The following is a 23,756-nucleotide window of genomic DNA, read 5'->3' on the forward strand; positions in this document are numbered from 1 at the left end:
AAACATTTTGACGGTTCCTCACAAAGTTAAACATTAAAAAAAAAAAAAAGTTAAACATAGGGTTACAATAAGACCCAGCAACTCTACTCCTAGGTGTATACCCAAGAGAATTAAAAACATACATTCACACAAAAACGTGCACAAATATGCAACTACGTTTGTACCTATTTCTTTGTGTATAGTGTACATAAATGTTCACTATAGCAGCAATATTCACAATAGTCAAAAAGTAGAAACAACTCAAATGTCTGTCCTTGGATAAGTGGATAAACAAAATGTAGTATATCCATATGATGAAATATTATCCTGCCATAAAAAGGAATGAAGTACTGATCAATACTACAACATTGATGAACTTTAAAACCATTGTACTGAGTGAAAGAAGTCAGACATAAAAGGCCACAAATTGTATAGTTCCAGTTATATGCAATGTCCAGAGATGGCAAATCCACAGGGACAGAAAGCAGATTTGTGGCTGCTGGGGGCTGAGGCAGGAGTTCATGGGAAGTGACTGTTAATGGATATGGGGTTAGTTTTGAGGGATGAAAATACTGTGGAATTAGATAGTGAAGAAGACTGCACAATTCTGTGGATATACTAAAAACCACTGGACTGCACACTTTTAAAGGGTGAATTTTATGAAATGTGAATTATATCTCGATAAGAAAGTTTTAGCTACAAAACACTAAAGTTCTCAGCACTTAAGTGGGATGCTAAAATGTTGGCTCCAATTCTTGGAAACCATCAAACTAATGTGCCCTAATGATCTAATAAGCTCCTGTGTCCTCTTTATCATATACTTCTCCCCCGAGAAAAGCAACTTGCAAGGGTAGTCCTCTAATGCAAACCTACAGGATTCTAAAAGTCTTTACCGCCACTATCTTCCAGGCAGGATTGGCTTCAGGGGCCAGCCACCTGTGTACAAGCCACAGGGCCTTGTTTTCAGGAAGGCCTCAGGCTTACAAGGGTCCTGCTCTTGGTCTAATGCTCTCCTATGGCCATCTTGAAATTCTTAATTTTTTAATAAGAAGCTGTCCATTTTCATTTTGCATTTGGCTCCACAAATTATGCTGCTGGTCCTGCACCCAGAAGAGAAGAAAAACCAAGTGAGTAAATCAAGGCTTTGGAGGGGTTTCCCTGACTGTCACCAAAGGGAAACTTTTGAATTGCAAATAACCACTCCTAATTTTCCATATTGTCACAGACCAGAAACCTAACCAACCCCTGTGATAGATACCCAAACCAGAAACATATTCCTTAAAGATGCAAAGACAGAAGAAGAGTCTCTATAGTCACTCACTAATATCATTATTCATGTTTAGCCAAAGGAAATAAAACCAAAAGCAAAACATATGATAACCCTACCTCACTTTCCCACAGGTGAGACCATGAATCCTGTCAGAGACCTTCCAGATGCAAAAAGTAAGGGGGCCTAAGAACCAGTTCGGGAAATTCTCACAAATCTGAGCAGGAGGTGAATTGTGACATCATGTCATGACCTCATGTCAGAAGTCACAGGATGGAGGGAATAGAAGAGAGAATTTCAAAGCAGTGTTAATAATTTGGACTCAATGCTTAGCGTCCAGAGACAGTGTTGTAATAAAATTTGGTTTTGGACTCCATAAAAATAAAAGACTTTTGTATCTTTGGTTTCATGTCCTTTATCATTTTTCAAATGAGCTTTCCCCAGGGGTGCCTGGGTGGTTCAGTTGTTTGAGTGTCTGACTTTTGATTTTGGCTTAGTTCATGATTCCAGGGTTGTGGGATCAAGCCCCATGTTGGGCTCCACACTGAGCATACAACCTGCTTAAGATTCTCTCTCTCTCTCTTCCTCTGCCCCTCTCCCCAACTCGTGTGCTCTCTCGCTCTCTAAAATAAAATATAAATAAGTGAATAAATAAATAAATAAATAAATAATTGAGCTTTTTTGCATGTGCCCAGCCCTATACTGTGCTAAGCACTTTATGTGCATTATCTCATTTAAATACCCAGGACTCCATAACTGAGGCAATCTTGTCTCCCCATTTTACGGATGAGGAAGTTGGGGCACTAATGGGTGAAGTGATTTCACCAATGTCAAACAGTGGTGACATTCAAGATTAGGACCAGTCCCTCACCAATCTGACACTCTGCTGTAGCCTATAAAAGAATTAGGTTTGTTGTAGCAGAAATACAAAGAGAACAAAATAGTTCTTGCCATAAGAATTAAAAGGGAAAACCCTAAGGAAATCAGGATTAGATTTTACGACATGATGATAGGTGAGAATGAGAATACAGAGGGAAAGAAAGAGACTCCCCTCCATCACTGTCCCCAAGCCTAGTAGATGATGGAGCCATCCTCAATTATCATCCCTATTTTAAAGCTAAGGAAACTGATAACAGAGAAGTTAAGTGACTTTTCACTGTCACACACATGGTATATTATGGAACCGAACTTTGAATCCAGGCGACTGGAGCCCTGAGCCCACATCATTAACCCCAATGCTACGCTTAGATCAAGTTAACACTTCACTCAAGGGAAATGGTCAGTTGGGTGTGTAAGGAGAAACAGCCAGATCACCTGTGAGACCAGCTTCTTAGGTTGGGGCAGCTCATGCAATACCTCAGGTCATCCCACGGTTATATAAAAATAGACTCCTAAAAAGGCTTGAGGTGGCTGACAGCATAAAATGTTTTCTGTGCTTCTGATGCAAGGTAAAATTTGATTTACAATAATAGGCACAGAATGATCATGTTTATACTTGCAACCTGGCATTTTATTATTATTCCCCTGAATAACTGTGAAAAGGGTTTTGTAACCCCAAGGTAACATGGCTCTGTAAGAAGGAAAGGGGGTGAGATTTAGCAGCAGCTGCCATCATAAATCAGTGTGTGGCTGTTTCTCTCAGAGCTCCAGGCTCAACTCCTGGCTGTCATAAACTTACAAAGGGAAGCCCCATGAGAATTTATGTAACGATAGGAAGACTCATTTTCCTTCCTGCAAGAACCTTTCTGAAGCAAGGCAAGAATTAGGTTGATTAGATTCTGGGTGAAGAAAGAAAACCAAACCAATGGTTCAGAGGAAGGGAAAATGTGGGTCAACTTGAGCTACTTTCCTTGCCAAAAAAATTGACCTTGTAAATAGAGACGAACATGCTGAATTCCACCAAATAAATGAGTGACTGGATGACCGAATAAGCTAATGAATGAATGTGATCCAGGCTTCCCCCTGGGGTGGTTCTGTCAGTGTGAGAACGGTTCGATATTGGAGTCACCCAGCAATGCTGAATATATAACAAGGCCAATCAACACAGTCAGCTTCTGAATATTCATGCACAGACGATGCTTCCAGTCAATATGTTTGATTTTTGTGTTCACTGATAGATTTTCAAACTCGCTGTGTAAATCAAAATTCTAAAGAAGAAGGAGAAGGCCAAGAGGAAGGGGAAGGGGAAGAGATTGGGGAAGAGGGAGAAGAAGGGGATGAAGGAGGAGGAGGAGGAGGAGGAGGAGAGAAAACAGAAAGATAGAAGAGAAACTTGTGTTGAGACTATATATCACTCTGAGTAGGACTGCCAGGTAAAAATACACTAAAAAATTGTCATCATTTGTCTAAAATTCAAATTTATCTGGGCATCTTGTATTTTTATTTTTTAAATCTTTACAACCTGTTTCTGGGCTAAGAACCCTATGGAGAAGAGAAGGTTGAGGACAGTATCTGGGGACATGCCCACACCTGGGAGTCAGAAGGAGGGAAAACCAAGGATGGAATCAAAGAAGCAGACAGAAGAGTCAGTCTGCAGAAATATGGGGAGAGAACCAGCTATGCACAGAGCTTCTACTGAGTAGTGACACAAACATGGGGGAGAGTTGCGGACCAGGAGGACACACAGTAAGAAAGGCCTGATGGCTGTAGAATTTGGCTCTGACAAAGTTGTTAGTGCTTCTAAGGAGTTCTAAGTCAGTGGTTCTCAGTGAGATTGGTGTGGAGATGGGGTGTATGTCGGAGTGACTTATATATCAGAATTAAAATCTACGTGCTAGAAGTAGCCCACTCTCCCTCTGAGGTTGGGGGAGAGAGACAAAACACATGTGTAACATGGGATGCCTGGGTGGCTCAGTCAGTTGAGCGTCCAACTTCGATTCAGGTCATGATCTCACAGCTCGTGGGTTTGAGCCCCGCCTCGGGCTCTGTGCTGACAGCTCAGAGCCTGGAGCCTGCTTCGCATTCTGTGTCTCCCTCTCTCTCTGCCCCTCCCCCACTCGCATTCTGTCTCTGTCTCTCTCAAAAATAAATACACATTAAAAAAAAAATGTGTAACCCTTATCAACTCAGAATTTATGTGCTACCATTGTGGTTACTAAAGCTAATAAATTTTAAGTCTTTTCTTGCATTTTTCTTGAAAATCATGAAGGAGACCCATGGTTCACAACAATTCATTCACAAGTCCTCAAATTCAAGTTGCTACCTTCCTTCACAGTACCCCCTCCATCATTTCCTCGGCCTTCATCAACCCCCCTCTCCTATTTTCCTTTTATTATGTAGATCAATTAAGCCTCTCTTTCCAGAACCAAGTTCCAATCAACTTCCCCAACTCTGTCCCAAATAAAAGGTGAAGATTTTTTGAAGGGATGGTAGAGGGAATGGAGCTGGCAGTTATAAAACTCTCTTCAGCCGGGTGGGAAGGGGATACGTTTGAATTTTCTTGCCCTGTCTCTGGAATTCAGAAAAGTGATTCTGACACCTGGCCCTTTTTGAGAGCTATCACTCTTAACCAAGACAACCAAAACACAAAGCCTTTCATTCCTTGAAAAGTTCTATTTCTTGGCAAACTTTCCCCTACAAAGTACATCTTTCTTTCTGCACTGGGCCCAGAAAGAGGTGCCGTTGTGTGGGAGTGGACATCTGTCATCTGTCCCAGCAAAGACCACAAAGTGCCATGTCAGGGGCAGGAGACTCAGAACATCTACCTGAGTCTCCCCATCAAGATTCCTGGCCAGACTGACTCTAATTTCAACAAGGCCTTGCTAAAAGAAAGAGGCTGCCCTTGGGTGGTCCTGTCATCCTCCCAACAGGAATGATCCCAAGGAGGATGAAGCTTGTGAGCTTCACCAAGTGGCCTTGTGATGGTGACTGTGGCAGCTGCTGGGCAGATTCACAAGGAGCCCTGAGGGTGGGAAGCCAGCCAAGCAGCACGCTCATAGCATAGAGTATGATCCTAAGCCTGCATCCAGCTGAGCGGGGAGTCCCCCCAAGGGTCAGAGTCCCACCTTGTTGGTCTGACTCAAGTCTCCTCAGGACACCAAGTGTTTTGAAAAAATCCTGACTCCACCCCTCCCACTTCATCCCCCAACCCCTCCCCATAGCCAAGGGCCCAAGTGTGAATGACCTCAAAGTTGGTGGTGAGCAAGGCTTTCAAACACCAGCCCTGATGCTGCCCTCTTTAAAAAAAAAAATATTTCGGACATAAGGGAGGCCATCCTTAGCTTTCCCAAACCTATTTGAGAGTACTGCATGACTTCAAACCAATTTTCAAAACTCAGAGTGATGAGGGCTCTCCAGACAAACTCCATTCACCTCTTGACATATGACTGCTAAAGAACAACTGATCCCCGCAGCCAGAAAGGAAGAGAGAAAATCACTAAGTGGGGATCTCATTCCCAGAGAGAATCACCTTGTTTGCTGGCTTTGGATTCTTATAGGGTTGTCTCAGCTTTGTGCCCCCAGTGTGAATAAAAGAAACAACAACCATAAAAACCATCTGTGAAATCTAAATTCAAGTTTTCTTGTGACCTGTGAGACCACTTTTTGCATCCATGGTACAGCCAAGGCAACACATACAAACAGAGCATAGATATCACAGTGTCCCTTCAAGAATATAAATATTAACACAGGTAAAATCATGAATTCCATAATTCTTTCAGTGGGCCTTGGGTGACATTAGGTTTCTCCTGAAAGGAAGCGATTGTCTTCGTGGATAAGCTCCTTATGTTGTGTTCCATGAAGCATGGGTCTAGAGCTATGGATATGGATATTCGTGAACTCTAGCCACGCACCTCTCTGCCTCTGTACCTTTTTCTCTGCCTTTGGCCACCAGATGGCATTCTGGAAACATTCTTTGCACCAGAGTTTTCTGCACCAAAGCTCCCCTGCATTACTCCCAACTGCCTCCCCCTCTCCCTCCTCTGTTTTCTTCCAGTCCATTTTCCAGAGTGCAGCCCAAGGGGCTTTTTGGAGGTCCAATTTGCGTGATCTTGGGCAAGTTAGCGAGCCCTCTGTGCTCAGCTTCTTTCTTTGGTATGAGGGTGGCACAGAAGGATGTAGGTAAAGACCTCAGGACAAGGCCTGGCCTATAGCTACTGTCCTCATCATCCTTCTCAGAGCCATCTGATCCATCTCCATTCAAAAGCTCCCCTGTGGCCTTCAGGACAAGGTCCAAATTCTTACCATGGGACCCCAGGCCCTCCAGGATCTGGCGGCCCCTTCTAATGTCCCCAGACCACCTTCTTCCTCCTCTTTCTTCACACAGGCCCTCTTGAGGTACTATAAGGAGCCAGATCCCTCACCTCTGGCCTTTGTCCACTCAGCTCCCCCTGCATGTTCAGTCTCTCCCTTGTTCACCCACCTTCCTCTGACTAACTCCTCCATGTCTTCAGGATTCGGCCCAGTGCCCTCCATGAGGGAGCCTCCCCTGACCCCCAGGCCCGAATGCAGAGCCACTGGACCCACTTCTTTCCTTTTCCCCATGCCCTCCTTAGACTACAAGCCCCTTGTGGGTCACTTTGTCCTGCTAGCTGCCTTGCACATGATAGGACACATGAGGGCCAAGAAGCGAGGTTGCCATGCAAGTTATCACCCAGGGGCAGTGAGCACAGGGCACGTCTCTGAACATGGGGCCTGTGCTGGCTCACTCTGATGCACAGGCAGCATGGCCCAAGCCTGAGCTGAGGAAGCCCTGGAAAGTGAGCTTTCCTGGCCAATGAGGACGGAAGGGACAAATGCAAGGCCATCTTCACCATTTCCATCAGAGGCATAAAACCTGGGGAATAATACAAGCTACAGTAACAGTCCCAATGAGTGCCTTCCCTGTGCCCTTATAGGTATCATCTCGTTGCATCCTTACCACAACCTCAATAGGTGGGTGAAAACTACATTCTACAGAGAAGGAAACAGACGCCCAGAGAGGTTAAGGGACTTTTACAATGTCTCCAAGCTTGTGAGTGTTCTGTCTCTAGGACCATACTGTAGGAGATGGCCCCATGGATTCAAGCCCTTGCTGTATGTGGTTCAACAAGTGACATGGACAGGAAACCTCCAGGAGTGGAACATGGACCGGGTGTGGGGAAGAAAAGATGAAGGGAAGGGAGGGGGCACAGATGGCTCTAAGGCCACGGGGCTTCCTCAGCTGCCCCTGTCCTACAGGCCCACAGGCCCATGTCCCAATGGGTACCTCCAGCTTTAAGGACTCAGCAGCAAACACCCACCTCAAGGAAGCTGGCCTTAAATTCCCATCATTTCAAAGCCTTTACAAACCTCTAGACTCAGCCCAAGGCAGGGTGTAAGACCAGGATGGTGCTGGGGCAGCAAGTGATCCTGGGGGCCTCACTGTTGTGAGGAGGTGAATGGGGGGAGGGCACACCCGAACACATCCACATCCTTAGGAGTGTCAGGGGTGGAGAGGAGTACTGTTCGTGGGACTCTGTCATAAACAGGAGTGGGGAGACAAGAATCAGGGGAAGGGAGGGATAAGGAGAGGAAGGCGTGGGAGAGGAAAAAGTATAAAAATCTCCGAGGCAGGGGAGCAGAAGGCCGGGGATTCCCCTAGACAGGGACTCAGGCAGGACCAGATGCAGAAAACAATGGGCCTGAAGGCTGGGGAGCAGGAAGGGAAGGGGGAGGAAGCCACGTGGTCAGGTCAGAGAGATTCCTGCGCTTCAGGAGCCAAGGCCATGGGCACCCTCCTGGGTTTGTGTGGGCAGGGGCTGCCCCAGGGCCAGTGAAAGAGCCAGAGCTTAAGGCGGGACCAGCAATTCAGTTCTCAACACCCACTGCTCACAAACTTCATCGACTGTGACTCTGAGCCAGGACTCAGCCCTTCACGCATCATTTCATTTCGTCTTCACAATTTCCTGTTGTGAGTGCTACTGTTCTTATTCCCATACACACTTTAAAGATGAAGTGGAGGAGGCCCAGAGAGGTTTAGTGACTTGTCCCACATGGCCCAGCTGGTAAATTGCAGAGTCAGGATTAGAACCCAGACAGTTGGGCTCTGACAGTCACTCTCTTAATCACAGTTGTTTCCCAAGAGACAAAAATGGGTGATCCAGGCAGAGCCAAGACTTTGAAGTAGATGAGTGTAAGGAAAAGACTGGAATGGGAGAGGAATAATGGGAATATGAGGGAATCAAAGAGAGCTGAGGAAAGGAGAGACACAGGGTGCATGACACGGCCAGGAAGGGTATCAGGGGCAGGCGGAGGCTCAGGCTTTCTGCCCACTTGTTTGCACAGCAGCCTTTCCCTCGGCGGCCACCTTGAGTGGATAGCACCTTTCCATTGGCCTGTCCTGGGACTCCCATCCTGCTCAGCCACAGGCCACTCGACAGTGGGGGAAACACTCTTTCTCTAATTGGCATTGAAACTTACAGCCCTCCCTTTTCCTGTAGGTGGGGTTTCCATAGGAAAAAGCTGCTTCTCCGTTTCCCCAGCCCAGCAACTGTTTGGAAGTCAGATCCCCACATCCTGCTTTACTGGGTCAAGTCCCTCTTGGACCGGCTCTTTCTATCATTTACTGAAGAGGACAAATGGGTGCCCCTGTGTGGGGTCTCCCTTAGCAATTCCACTTCATCGGTGCCTGGACCTCTGAGATCTCTTCAGATGAACATGGCCTTGCCTGGGAATCCTGCTACTTCCATCATCATCTAATTATGGGACAAGGCTGTGACAACAGGTTTTGGAGAACGGGGCTAATCAAGCCCCCCAGGAAACACTGGAGGACTTGCCTACCCTTTGAAGAACTCTAGTGGTTTCTGAGTCTAGCCCACTCTGGCGGTAAGCATGATACAACTTCTGCCACTTCTGCTGGGGCTTTTGGGGCCAGGTGGCTACTTGGTCCTTCCAGGGGGTTGTCAGGAGGTGGCCACTCTCACTGTGAGATACCAAGTGTCAGAAGAAGTGCCGTCTGGGACAGTGATAGGCAAGCTGTCCCGGGAACTGGGTTGGGAGGAGAGGCATGGGCAAACGGGGACTGCCTTCCAGATCTTGCAGCTGCCTCAGGCGCTCCCCATCCGGGTGGATCCTGAGGACGGCCTGCTTAGCACAGGGAGGCGGCTGGACCGAGAGCAGCTTTGCCGGCAGCAGGATCCCTGCTTGGTTTCCTTTGACGTGCTTGCCACAGGGGATTTGGCTCTGATCCACGTAGAGATCCAGGTGCTGGACATCAATGACCATGAGCCACAGTTTCCTAAAGGCGAGCAGGAGCTGGAAATCTCTGAGAGTGCCTCTCTGCGCACCCGGATACCCTTGGACAGAGCTCTGGACCCAGACACTGGCCCCAACACCCTGCACTCCTACACGCTGTCTCCCAGCGAGCACTTTGCCCTGGATGTCATCGTGGGGCCTGATGAGACCAAACATGCGGAACTTGTGGTGGTGAAGGAGCTAGACAGGGAAATCCACTCATTTTTTGATCTGGTGCTAACTGCCTATGACAGTGGGAACCCCCCCAAGTCAGGCACCAGCTTGGTCAAGGTCAATGTCCTGGACTCCAATGACAACAGCCCTGTGTTTGCTGAGAGCTCACTAGCACTAGAAATTCAAGAAGATGCTGCCCCTGGTACTCTCCTCATAAACTTGACTGCCACGGACCCTGATCAAGGCCCCAATGGGGAGGTGGAGTTCTTCCTCAGTAAGCACGTGCCTCCAGAGGTGCTGGACACCTTCAGTATCGATGCAAAGACTGGCCAAGTGATTCTGCGTCAACCCCTAGACTACGAGAAGAATCCTGCATATGAGGTGGATGTCCAGGCAAGGGACTTGGGTCCCAATCCCATTCCAGCCCATTGCAAAGTACTCATCAAGGTTCTGGACGTCAATGACAATGCCCCAAGCATCCACATTACATGGGCCTCCCAGCCATCGCTGGTATCAGAGGCTCTTCCAAAGGATAGTTTCATTGCTCTCGTCATGGCAAATGACTTGGACTCAGGAAATAATGGTCTGGTCCACTGTTGGCTGAGCCAAGAACTGGGTCACTTTAGACTGAAAAGGACCAATGGCAATACATACATGCTACTAACCAACACTACACTGGACAGAGAGCAGTGGCCCAAATATACCCTCACTCTGTTGGCTCAAGACCAAGGACCCCAGCCCTTATCAGCCAGAAAACAGCTCAGCATTCACATCAGTGATGCCAATGACAATGCACCTGTGTTTGAGAAGAGCAGGTATGAGGTCTCTACTCGGGAGAACAACCTACCTTCTCTTCACCTCATTACCATCAAGGCTCATGACGCAGACTTGGGCATTAATGGAAAAATCTCATACCATATCCAGGAATCCCCAGTTTCTCACTTGGTAGCTATTGATTCAGACACAGGAGAGGTCACTGCTCTGAGGTCACTGGACTATGAACACATGGCTGGTTTTGAGTTTCGTGTGATCGCAGAGGACTGGGGGCAGCCTCAACTTGCATCCAGCGTCTCTGTGTGGGTCAGCCTCTTGGATGTCAACGATAATGCCCCAGAGGTGATTCATCCTGTCCTCGTTGATGGAAAAGCCAGCCTCTCAGTGCTCGTAAATGCCTCCACAGGCCACCTTCTGGTACCCGTTGAAACTCCTAATGGCTTGGGTCCAGTGGGTGCTGATACAACACCACTGACAACCCACAGTTCCCGGCTGTTCCTTTTGACAACAATTGTAGCAAGAGATGCAGACTCAGGTGCAAATGGAGAGCTCCTCTACAGTATTAGGAGTGGAAATGAAGCCCGTCTCTTTGTTCTCAACCCCCACCTGGGGCAGTTGTTCATCAACATCACCAATGCCAGCAGTCTCGTTGGGAGTGAGTGGGAGCTGGAGATAGTGGTAGAAGACCGTGGCAGCCCCTCCTTGCAGACCCGAGCCCTGCTGAGCGTCTTGTTTGTCACCAGTGTGGACCACTTGAGGGACAGGGCCCGTGAGCCTGGGACCCTGAGCACATCGGTGCTGACAGTGATTTGCCTGGTCGTACTTCTGGCCATCTTTGGGTTGGTCTTGGCTCTGATCATGTCCATCTGCCGGACAGAGAAGAAGGACAGTGGGGTGTACAACTGTCGGGAGGCTAAGTCTACCTATCGCCACCAGCCCAAGAGGCCCCAGAAACACATTCAGAAGGCAGACATCCACCTTGTGCCTGTGCTCAGGGGTCAGGTGGATGAGCCCAGTGAAGTTGGGCAGCCCCACCAGGATGCAGGCAAGGAAGGGACGATGGAAGCAGGCTGGGACCCCTGCCTACAGGCCCCCTTTCACCTCACTCCAACCCTGTACAGGACCCTGCGTAACCAAGGCAACCAGGGAGCACTGGCTGAGAGCCAAGAGGTGCTGCAGGACACTGTCAACCTCCTTTTCCACCATCCTAGGCAGAGGAACGCCTCCAGGGAGAACCTGAACATTCCTGAGTCCCAGCCTGTGATGGGCCAGCCACGCTCAAGGCCCCCGAAGGCTATGGGCAGCCCCGCAGGGAGGCTGCCAGGAGACGCAGGCAGCGAGGAGGCTCCACTGAGTCCACCGGCCTCCTCTGCAACCTTGAGGCGGCAGCGGAATCTCAATGGCAAAGTGACCCCTGAGAAAGAGACAGGTCCCCGTCAGATCCTGCGGAGCCTGGTCCGGCTATCTGTGGCTGCCTTTGCAGAGCGGAACCCTGTGGAGGAACTCACGATGGATTCCCCTCCTGTTCAGGTACCTTGGGTGTGGGCAGCTCTCTCTGTGGTCACCCCTGGACCACCACATCAGACACCCCCATTACCCTCACATTCATCACATGCATTCCTTGGGCTCACTAGGGACTTTACGGTACATTGGATGCAGTGGGTCAGGGCACAGTTCTGAGGGCAACAGAATTTAGCTGTTGGGCACCTTACTTGCTATCTCTGAGTCTTTGTTTTCCTCTCTGTAAAGCAGAGATCATGGTAAGAGCATCTGTCTTGGAGAGCTGTCCTGAGGACTTAATTAGTTCTTATAAAAGCACTTACTTAGGGTCTGTCAAGTAGACACACAGCAACAGGCACGCTTAAGAATACATGCTTTGGGTTCACACTGCCTGGGTTCAAATCCTGGCCCCACCTCTTCTTAGCTGAGAACCAAAGGAACATTACTCAGCTTCTCTGTTGTTGAAGACGTCTGCGTTAATTGTACCCATCTCCTAAATTTGCTTGAAGATGAAATGAGTGCACTTAAAGCCTAGAATAATGTCTGGCACATAGTGAGCACTCAGCAAATGGTTACGATTACTTCTGCAAAAGCTCTTCATCTCTTCTTATCTGGGCAGCCTCCCCATGAAGCAGGCCAGCATGGGCATCATTGCCCCCAGGCTCAAAGGCTGCATGTGACTTGCCTAAGACTAGACTTTGCTGGCGAGGCCTGTAGAATGGGGCAGTGGAAACAATCTCAGAACTTGGGAGTCTGGCAGATCTGGGTTAAATTTCAGCATAGCGGCTTAGTAGCTGGGCAACCTTGGGCAAGTCTGTCAATATCAGAGCCCCCCTTTCCTCATCTATTAAATGGCAATTATGATGCCAAAATTACCCTGCGTCTACCTCCCAGGGGTTGAGGATCAAATGGGATAATGAAGGACAAAGTATCTAGCGACCAGGGATTTGCTAGACAAAAATGGGAAATCTTTTTCAGAGACTGTAACTTATCTCACACCCATATCTGTTCCTCTCCACTTCAGATAGCTTTCCCTGTGCCAGGCTGCCCACTCAAGGCACACTTCTGTTTGGCCAGGCCATTGGCTCAGGTTTCCTGTGGAGCAAGGACACAGCTTCCTTCCCCTACACCCTCCCCAGGAAGCCACCTGGCGAGAGCCCGGCTCCTCTCTTAGGAGTCTTGCCCTGGGACCTATGTAGCCCCAGAGGTTGCCCAGAGCCATTCATTCGTTTGTTCATTCATTCACTCATTCGTCAAATGCTTACTGAGGGAGCTTTTTGAGCCAAACACTGTGCTAGCAGAGATAGCAGAGAACAGGGACTGTGGTTGAACCCACCGGGATGATGGGAAGAAGGGTGCCCAGCTGGGATCAACTTGACAGAAAGAGGCAGCTTGCTTAATGCTCAGGTCTTTCCAGCAGCCACAGCAGAGCCAGATCTGGGATCAAATTGTAGCCCGGCTTCTAACTGCTATGTACTCCCTGTGAGCCTCATGTTCCACATCTGCAAAATGGGTGTAATGGTGGTATCTCATCCCTAGGGTTATTGTAAAAATTAAATGAGATTATACACCACCCCTACAGTTTTTAAGTGGTTATCATAAGATCTATTAATAAATGAATTATAGGGGTGCCTGGCTGGCTTAGTTGGTAGAGCATGTGACTCTCGATGTTAGGGTTGTGGGTTCGAGCCCCATGCTGAATAGACAGATTACTTTAAAGAAAAGTAAATAAATGAATTATATATCTTCACTCATTTAATCCTTATAACTACAACCAACTGGGCCTCATTATTATTCCCTTTTGACCGCTGAGGAAACCGAGACTCAAAATGCTTAATTTCTCAAGGCCATCCAGTTGGAACTGGAACAGGGGCAGATTTAGAATTTGAATCCAAGTCTGACTGATTCCAGAGTCTGTGCTCTAACATTGAAGTGACTCTGAATGACAGCACTATGTTCAGGGCGTGGCAGTTGGGGACTGTCCCTGAAACATCAGTTAACCCTTGGAAGAGTGGCAGGTGCCTTAGCAGGGCTTCTGGGCCCGGGCAGAGAGGTGGGATCTGCCCTGAAGCAGGCAACTGGACACTGACTCTCCCAAGTCACAGTGAGACCCCAGCCCTTACCACCTCCTCTTCCAACTGTCCTCTGTGGTTTTGGCACTTTCTAGCTGGAGCTGCCCAGAGAGGCCAAGTGGGCCTTCTCAGGGAAAAGTGGGGGTAGGCCCAGGAGCCAGAGGCAGTGTTTCTAGGAGCAACAACCCTTACTGCTCACATTCTCTGAGCATTTAAAATTTTAAAACCATTGGATTAATCCTGACAACCCGGTGAAGAAGGCTGGGTGGGTATTTCCAGCTCCAACTTAGAAATGAGGGAACTGAGGTCTGAGTATGTCTAAAAACCTGCCTAACGTTACACATACTAGAAATGACCTTGAACTAGAACTCCGCTTCCCAAGACTTGGTCTGTTGCCTTCTCTTTCACAAGTCCCTGCAGGGTCTGGTCCTGACATCTCATTCACCCCCTGCCCCACTGTCCAGCCTTTTTGAACCTCTACCGTCTCCTCTGGGCTTTCAGCTTGCCTTCTGTTCTCATTCTTACTCTTGCTGAATGAATGAATGAATGATACATTTTGCTTTCTCCACAGCAGAGTCTTGCGGTCTGAGTGTTTGAATACTGCTAAAGGCATGGAAATAACACCTTCAGACAACGCTTATCAAAGTAATAATGAATTTATGGTCAGGAAATGCCCTTTTCACCCCCATCCCACAGATTCCAGCCGGAGCAGGTCACTGAGAATGAGAATGAGGGGATGGGCCCAGGGGGTCCCCATTCTCTCCCTCAGACACCCATGTCCTGTGGTGACAGGACAAAACAAGGAACCTGCCTGCACAGGTCCCTGCCTCCGTCACTGGTCACCATCCCCCATCTGATCACACAAACATCTGAAGCTGGAGGAAAGACTATAAAAAGAAAGCGCCGGCATTGAGGGAAACATCCGGCAAGGAAGTGTGCTGGGTCGGAATTGTGTGGAGTCAACAGATTTTTCCTGTCTTGCAGCAAATCTCCCAGCTGCTGTCCTTGCTGCATCAGGGCCAATTCCAGCCCAAACCAAACCACCGGGGAAATAAGTACTTGGCCAAGCCCAGCGGCGGCAGGTAAGCAGCACATGTACCCACAGGCTTCTCGAGCCCCCCCACCGGCTCGCGTGCACCCCTGCGGCCTCTGTGATCTGAGGAGGGGTGAGCACATCCCAGACAGCAGTCCCCTGGGAGAGCACCGGACTGCATCCATCCCCCCATTCCAGGCAGCGTGGTCCCGGAGCAACTGTATTTATAGTATTTATAGGACCCAGAGTCTCTAAGGAAATGACTTCATCCCTGAGGCTCTATCTATCCCCTGATTGCAGAGGTGCTGGGCTAGGGCTTTAAATGTGTAACTTTCAGCTTTCTTTCTCTTGACCCTTAAACATAATATAAGGACTCCCCGGCTAAGGATATGGGTGTGTGGATGTGTTCTTTTGGACACTCCTAGAATTAAAGAGACCTCAAGGGGACATCTAATATAATTCTTTTTTGTTACAGATGTAGAAACTGGAGCTCTAAGTGGTTTGATCCGACCTCGCTGTGTTAAACTTGAGCAAGCCAGATAAATCCTCAGGGCCTCAGTTTCTAATCTGTAAAATGGAGGTCATCACACTTCCTTGCAGTGATGGGGTAAAGATTTAATGATCAGATTTACTCGAGGCCCACAGCCCAGTGACTGGCACACAGTAGGTGCATAACCAATGCTCAATCCTTTCCTCCTAAAGTGACTTTGCTCAAGGTCACATAACCCGTGAGTGGCAAAGCTGGGACCAGCTCAGGGCACCTGACTCCAGGTTCGGTGCTCTTGCCTTGACAACTCATACCTTCTTCTTTGCAAAGATGGTGGGAGGTGGTGGAGAGCACCACTGATTGTTTTTCTCATTTGCAAAATGGGAATAATAACAAGAGAACCCCTTACAGATGTGAAAAGTCTGAGAAGGTGCACATACCTTGCAAAACCTAAGGCCTGACTCCGAGTAATTGCTTAATAAACATTAGTTGTTGTCATCATTATTGCAAACTTGTCACCTCCCTGCTGATTGCTTCATGACAGCAGGAATGGTCACAGAAAAAAGGCAGAAAAGATGCCCAGACCTTAAAGCTCCTCAGGGAGCCTTCCCACCTGCTGGAATGTGGGGCCAGACCTGTCCTGCCATACTGAGGCAGTCCCGAGAAATAGCCTCCCCAAGTGGTAGGCAGGGTTTGCAGGAGGCAGAGGCCAGGATGGGGACAGCAGGAGTCAGGTAGAGTCCAAGTGGCTTTAGGATTTCTCACCTTAGCTACATCTTCTGCTGCCCTGCTCTTCTGGTCTGGGATTTGGCTTCAAATAGGGAATATGGAATATTCAGTCACTTTGTCCACAAAGTATTTATTAAGCACCTACTTTGTACTTAAGCCAACCCTTGCTTTGAGCACTGGTGAGCGGGGAATGAGGTGGACAAAAATCTTTGCCCTCACTGGAGCTCATACTCAGATGGATGGAGGTGGATGGATAGATGGATGGATGGGTGACTGCATTGTCTCAACCAAAGTTACTCTGCTCCTACTTTGGGCCAGGCATTGCAAAGGAGTGGGAGGGACAATGGTGAGTAATGATATCAACGCATTCATTGTTATTTCTATTTGCTGAGTGCTTGCAAGGCACCAGGCACTGCACTGATTTCTTTACATACAATGTCTCATTTTACCCTCACATGCCCCTTGAGGTGGGGGTTATTATCCCCATTTTAGAGATGAGGCAACAGAGTCAGAGTAGTAGCGCGAGGCCTGGGACCAAGTTATCCAGTTCGTCTGACTCTGAAGGCCGAGCTGTGTATCCAGTTCCTTATGTGAAGGAATGAATGCTGGCATGAATAGAAGAATGTTCATGAACAGGAATGAATGAATCTATGTGTGAATTTCCTCACTCATGGACTGGTTGGCTTCCTTTGTAGGAGCACAGTCCCAGACACAGATGGCCCAGGTGCCAGGGCTGGTAGCCAGGCAGAACCAGACCAGGAGGAAGGGCCCCTGGATTCTGAAGATGATCTCTCTGTGAAGCAGCTGCTAGAAGAAGAGCTGTCAAACCTGTTGGACCCCCACACAGGTAAGGAACTCCTCAGGATCACTCTGACCTTGCTTCTGCCTCCAAGGTCACCTTGCATGCCCTCCATGGGAGAACACAGACATTCTGTTTCTGGGCAGGAATATCAGCAGCATTTAACTTTTCCTAAAGCTTCAGGCAATCTTCATTTGTTTAAAGACAAGATGCTACTTTGATTATTCATTTTAAAAATCATATTAATAGCAAATGAGCTCTTGGTATGTGCCAGGTACTGGGGAGTGTCTCATATACATTATCACATTTAATCTTCCAGTCTTTGGAAGCAGATGTTATGAGCTCCAATTTAGAGATAAGCAAACTGAGGCTCAGAGAGGCACCGCAGCCTGCCTAGAGTCACTTAGCTCATCAATGACGGAAAGGGAACCAACCTGGGCCTGCATGCCATCAAGGAGACCTCCCCTTACTTCCTAAACCACTCATTTGTGTTTCTTTGGTGGGCTTAAATATCCTTTGACCCTGAGAACTGAGTCAAATCTTTAATGTGTTAATATTTCTAATTGAAACAAAAATCACATTTTCCAGAGAAACAGTTAGTTTTGATATTAAGTACATAATCTGGTGCTAGCTGGACATTGGTTAGCCTCCTTTAGGTAACATAGCATACCTCTGTACATCCCTACGCTGTGGTTTTCTGTTTCTGTGGTTAATAATGTTTCTCAGCTGGACGTATCCTATGTGCTCCATTTGGCTGTAAACACATTGAAGGCATGGCAAGGACTATAGCTAACAGGCGCACCTGGGTGGCTCAGTCGGGCGAGCGTTGGACTTCAGCTCATGATCTCATGGTTCATGGGTTTGAGCCCCATGTCGGGCTCTGTGCTGCCAGCTCAGAGCCTGAAGCCTGGTACAAATTCTGTGTCTCCCTCTTTCTCTGCCCCTCCCCCACTCATGCTCTGTCTCTGTCTCAAAAATAAATAAAAGCATTTTTAAAAATGTTAAAAAATAAACATGGGGAAAAAATCTTTACAAAAGTATAGCTAAAATTTATGGAGAGCTTTCTATGTACTAGTCCCTGTTCTGTGCTCCTCACGAGAAAATCTTACAAGATAGAACATCTTAAGAGAAACTATTCGTTATCACCATTTCATAAAGGAAAAAACTGAGGGGTGAGGGTGTTTAATAATTTTCCCAAGGTTGTGCAGAAAATGGTTACTAACACTGGCAATGTGGCTCTAAATTAAAATTAAGGAAAGTTAAATCTAATTAAAATTAAGTTAAATGAAAAATTCAGTTCTTCAGTTATAGCAGCCACATTTCAAATGCTCACTAGCCACTTGTGGTTAGTGCATATTGCTTTGGGCAGCACACATACAGAAAGTTTTGTAGGACAGCATTGTCTAGAATCTACAACCGTGAGGTCCAATATGGTAGCCACTAGCCACATTTGAAAAAGACTAGTCAGAATCAATTTGGGATATATGGGGGCCTGTACCTGGCTCAGTGGGAAGAGCATGCAACTCCTGATCTCGGGGTTGTGAGTTTGAGCCCCATGTTGGGCACAGAGATTACTTTAAAGAAAAAAGAATCAGACATCTTTAAAAAAACAAAAACAAAAACAAAACCTGGAGCGCCTGAGCCGGCTCAGTCAGTAGAACATCTGACTCTTGATCTCTGGTGGTAACTTCTAGTCCCGTGTTGGGCATAGAGCTTACTTAAAATAAATAAATAAATAAATAAATAAATAAAAATGTATTTTAAAAAGTGTAACTTATTATTTTTTTAAAAAGGATGTGATAGGGGCGCCTGGGTGGCTCAGTCGGTTGAGCGTCCGTCCAACTTCAGCTCAGGTCACGATCTCGCGGTCTGTGAGTTCGAGCCCCGTGTCGGGCTCTGGGCTGATGGCTCAGAGCCTGGAGCCTGCTTCCGATTCTGTGTCTCCCTCTCTCTCTGCCCCTCCCCCGTTCATGCTCTGTCTCTGTCTGTCTCAAAAATAAATAAATGTTAAAAAAAAAAATTAAAAAAAATAAAAAGGATGTGATAAACATATAAAACACACTTCAGATTTTGAAGACTTAGTATGAAAAAACTGTAAAATATCTCATTAATTAAAAAAATTACATGATAAAATGATATTAATTACAAAAATGTTTTACAAATCAATTTCATCTTTCCTTTTGACTTTTTTAACATGGCTCCTAGAAAATTTAAAATGACCTCTATGGCTCGCATGAATCTCTACTGGCCAGCTCTGGGCTGGAACCTGTGGGCATTGCTGCCACACGGTCCTGCTTCTCCACAGCACAGAGGGCAAAGAGCAAAAAGCACTGTAAGAAGTAGGGGGGTGGTGACGAGGGCAGCAAGGATAGAAAAGCCTGCGCTGCTCACAGGGCAGGGCTGAGAAGGGGTGAGCTTGCTGACCCCAGAAGTCTGGGGAGCATCCATCTGATGATATGATAAGGACAATATTTAACTGGTCACACGAGCTCACTGAATGCTCCCAGCAACCTGACAAGATGAGTCCTACTATTTCACCACTTTATGAGAGAAAAAGGAGGCTCAGAGAGGTTACGGGATTTTCCCAAGGTCACACTGCTCATAAATTGCAGAGGTGGGAAATCAAGCCCAGGCCAGCCCAGCGTCTACCTGCCTCGGGGTGGATTCACCACTGCTTTTCAGCCATTCTTATACACTCCAGTGATTTTCTCATTCCAAGCCTCATTCCTTCTGAAGCTCTCTGACCCTGGTACAAAAGCCTGATTCTATAACACCAAAAAAGTTTCAACCTTATTACCAGAGTCTCAGGGAACTAAGGTTTACATTTCCCAAATGCCCAGGGTTAATATTTATGTTCACTGAGTCATTCAAGAGATGCTTACTAAGTCCCAGGCAGGGGCTGGACCAGTGGGGAAGAGGTCTGACCCTGACAAGGCAAGACTAAGACTCATTTATCAATATAAACAGTGATTAGCTGTATTTTGGAATAACTTTTCCAAATTACAAAAGTAATATTTGGTTAAGGTAGGAAAATGTAGGCAAACAAAAAGAGAATAAATCACTTCTGCCTAGGGGTAACTCCAGTTAACATTTTGACATATCTCCTTCCAGTCTTTTATTATATGCATAGATTCTAAAGCAGCTCACCTGAAGCAAACATTAAATACACACTAAAGTGGATGTTGTACCTTTTTTTTTACTAAACACAGTTGCTTAAACATAAGACTTATACTTTTTTTCCTTTGACTTGGCCTCTACCATTGGGCCCAGGGCTAGTTTTCTTTTTTTTTTCTTTTTATTTATTTTTAATAGAGACAGAGACAGTGTGAGCAGGGGAGGGGCAGAGAGAGAGGGAGAGAGAGTCCCAAGCAGGATCTGCACTGCCAGCACTGAGCCCGATGCAGGGCTTGAACACACAAAACTGTAAGATCATGACCTGAGCCAAAACCAAGGGTCAGACACTTAACTGACTGAGCCACCCAGGTGCCCCCAGGGTTATTTTTTTGAGATAGTATTTTTGTTCAAGAGATGTGAAAAGGAAAAGCGTGATGGTGGCATTAGGGATCTAGGGGACAGTTTTTCACTGTCCCTTTCCTGGGACAGCCCTTAGGCAGACAGCCCTTTCCCAGCCTCGAGGCCAGGGTTTCCTGCAGCTTGAGAAGTAAAGTTTGAGGAGTTTAGGGCTTGCTGACAGTACAGACCTTAGCAGGCCTGGGGATTCCAGAGGCCACAGGGGGGCACCCGGAGCACCCAGGGGGATAAGGGGCCGGCTCCTCAGACAGTGGGTGGGTGGTACAGTCACATGAGGCTTCGAAGTCATCAGATTTGGTATCAAACCTTGGTTTGGTTGCCTAGTAGATGTATGATTCAACTTCCTGGAACTTGAGTTTCCTCATCCATAAAATGGGATAGCACTCTTAACTTCAAAGGTATGTGCAGAGGTTAAATGAGAGAATTATATAAATTGCTTGGCACGAAAGAACTTAAGAAGTGGTCACTATTGTTATGAACACAGGCAGATGGCAGGACCAAGTCAGGAACTCCAGCCTCGGCTAAGAAGAGGGATGTCCCCTCCTGCCCCCCCACCCCCTCACCCCCCCCACCCCACCCCCACCCCACCCCCACCCCACCCCCTGGCAATGCCATCTTCACCTACTAGTGCCCTGAGGGAGCGAGGATCCCGACTACCCGGGTAGATGGAAGACACCCAGCCTGAAACACACCAGGCCCAGGAAATTCTTCAGGAAAGGGTCAATTTCTAATTCAAGGTCTTCTTCCTCCTCCTGCCTCCTCCCTACTCACCTCATGTGGGTACTTCAGTCAGCAGCCTTCCTGCCCAGCAAGCTTCCCTGTCAGGGCCTCTTCCTTCCCGTCCCGCTCTGGCCTCCCCGTCTGTCCCCCGCCATTTCCCTTCCCTCCTTTGTCCATTGCCCTTGCCCTGCCCACAGCCCCACCCTGGCCTGCCTGGCCCTTCCCCAGGCCCAGCCCTCACTGCGTCCCCTCCTTCCCATGCAGGCTTGGCCCTGGACCGGCTGAGCGTCCCTGATCCGGCCTGGATGGCGAGGCTCTCTTTGCCCCTCACCACGAACTACCGTGACAACGTGTTCTCACCAGACACTCCGGCCATGGAGGAGCCGAGGACCTTTCAGACGTTCGGCAAGGCGACGGGGCCTGAGCTGAGCCTGACAGGCACGCAGCTGGCCAGCACCTTTGTCTCGGAGATGAGCTCACTGTTGGAAATGCTGCTCGAACAACGCTCCAGCGTGCCTGTGGAGGCTGCCTCCGAGGTGCTGCGGAGGCTCTCTGTCTGCGGGAGAACCCTCAGTCTGGACCTGGCCACCAGCGGGGCCTCGGGCGCAGAAGGACAGGGGGGCCCAGGTGGAAAGAAGGGGGCCGAGGGAAGGACTGGCAGCAGCAGCAGCAGCAGCAGCAGGGGGCTGTGGATCCAGGAACCAGGGATGTTAGGGAGCCCAGGCGCTAAGGATCCTGGGACACGAGCTGCTTTCTAAAATCTTTGAATTCACTGTTGAGAGGTGGCCCAAGAACTTTAGGGCGACCTATGCTGCCCCACAGAGGAGGCAGGGGAGCCACAACTAACATCTGACTGACCAAAGCAGCCCCTTGTGAAGGGCTGGCTCTGCCTGTGAACTTTTTGGAGTGAATTTTTTGGCTGAAATGAGTGTTTGCTGGCAAAACACATGTAGAGCACAGAGGGTCAGGCCTCCTGTGGAACAGATGCCAAGGAGTGTCATAAGCAGGAAAGGATGGCCTCATCGCATAGTTGGGGGTGGGGTGCTGGTCCTGGGGTGCCAGGCAAAGCTCTCTGACCTACTAATAAAGGAAAAGCACTGGCTCATTCTCCTGTTTGCACCTGTCAAGAGGGGGCAGGGGAAGGGTAGCAGAGTGAGGTGTCCTTGTTGCCCATTTCCTGGCAAGATGGTATGCTGGACGTGGACAGGAATAGGGCACATTAGTACACAGTGCTAGGTACACAATGATGAACACGTGTGCTCTTGACCCTACTTCCCTATTGCTACCTTATCAAATAATCTGCTTCTCAGCTGGAAAATTAGGGCTAAGAAAAGCATGACTATTTATAGAGCATTTATGTGAGCCAGTAAAGCCCTGGGCTTTACGCTAGGATTTAGTTTAATTTCCCAACAACCTTGGGAGGGAGGTGTTATTATCCCCATTCCACAGGCAAGGACGTGAGGCTTGGAGAAGCAGAGTGTCTTGCCCAAGATCAAGAGTGGAGGCAGAAGCAAGCTTTGAACTAGTCTTGAACACCAAAACCTCTGCCCTCCACTTTGACACTACACTGCCAGCCAAGGAGAGGGAAGGAAAAGGCCCCGCAGCTGAGCTCCTGCCAGGTGTGGACTTACCTGAGCTCCCCTCATGAAACACTGTTGAAAAGAACGTTTCTAAAGCTGCTCAGGCCTCCACAGCTCTGCATTTCTGAGCACAGAACAAGAGGGACTTGGATCTAATCTGACACGGGCCTGAGCTTCTGCAGGCTCCTGTGCTTTCCCAGCGATTAGCCCTTCAGGTACAGACATCATCCTTGCAGACGCACCGTTCATGGGTAAATCTTCCTCTGTCACAGCAGGTTTGGGCCTGTGAATTCAGGCCCTAGAGAACAGTGTATGAACTGGGTCTATGAAATCGATACTGACAGCAACAAAACTTCCAGGGCAGGAGGGAGCAAAGAAATAGCAAATATTTTTCCAAGTCTCAGCCTTATAATTTTCCTGGAAATTTCCAACCAGTCAGTCAGCTAGCCATTCAGCTTCTCGGTAGCATGGGGCCCTCCTGGACACTACAGGCAAAAATTCCTCTCTGTGCTCCCCCTTTCGTTCTCTGTTGGAGGCCAGTACTTACGTTCATTGTCCACAGTAACGGGCCAATCATACTCCCAGCCAGGGATAATGAAAATCATATATATTTGGAATCCAATGTGGCACCCTTATCCAGTTATTCCATTTTACAGATGAGGAAAATGAGGCCCCCAAAAGTTAAGTGCCCCAAGAGCAGGGTCTCTGGGTGTGTGTCACCTCACTTCAGGCCCAAGTGATCTCCTTATAAGATCTGTGAGTTTTAAGCTGTTGGGTTCCCCAAGTAAATGAGAGAGGCCAGGGGAAACTAAGCAGACAGGGTCTCGAGCCTGACCAGCCAGGTGACTGGCACAAAGCAACAATGGATGTATACTTAACTTGTTGAATGAATGAGTAAATAAATGGATAAATCAGTGCTTC

General features: G+C 48.0%; 1 protein-coding gene across 1 annotated transcript; it reads left to right on the plus strand.

Annotated features, from left to right (window-relative positions):
- Positions 1–8,671: 8,671 nt before the first annotated feature.
- PCDH12 (protocadherin 12) lies at positions 8,672–23,752 on the plus strand. Its single transcript, XM_019424529.2, has 4 exons — positions 8,672–11,914; positions 14,941–15,038; positions 16,901–17,052; positions 21,520–23,752. The coding sequence occupies exons 1-4, from the start codon at positions 9,035–9,037 to the stop codon at positions 22,011–22,013; spliced, it is 3,624 nt and encodes a 1,207-aa protein (XP_019280074.2). The 5' UTR covers positions 8,672–9,034; the 3' UTR covers positions 22,014–23,752.
- The last annotated feature ends 4 nt before the right edge of the window (positions 23,753–23,756 follow it).

This window comes from Panthera pardus, unplaced genomic scaffold (genome assembly GCF_024362965.1).
Source record: "Panthera pardus isolate Hobbes unplaced genomic scaffold, ASM2436296v1 HiC_scaffold_2, whole genome shotgun sequence".
NCBI lineage: Eukaryota > Metazoa > Chordata > Mammalia > Carnivora > Felidae > Panthera > Panthera pardus.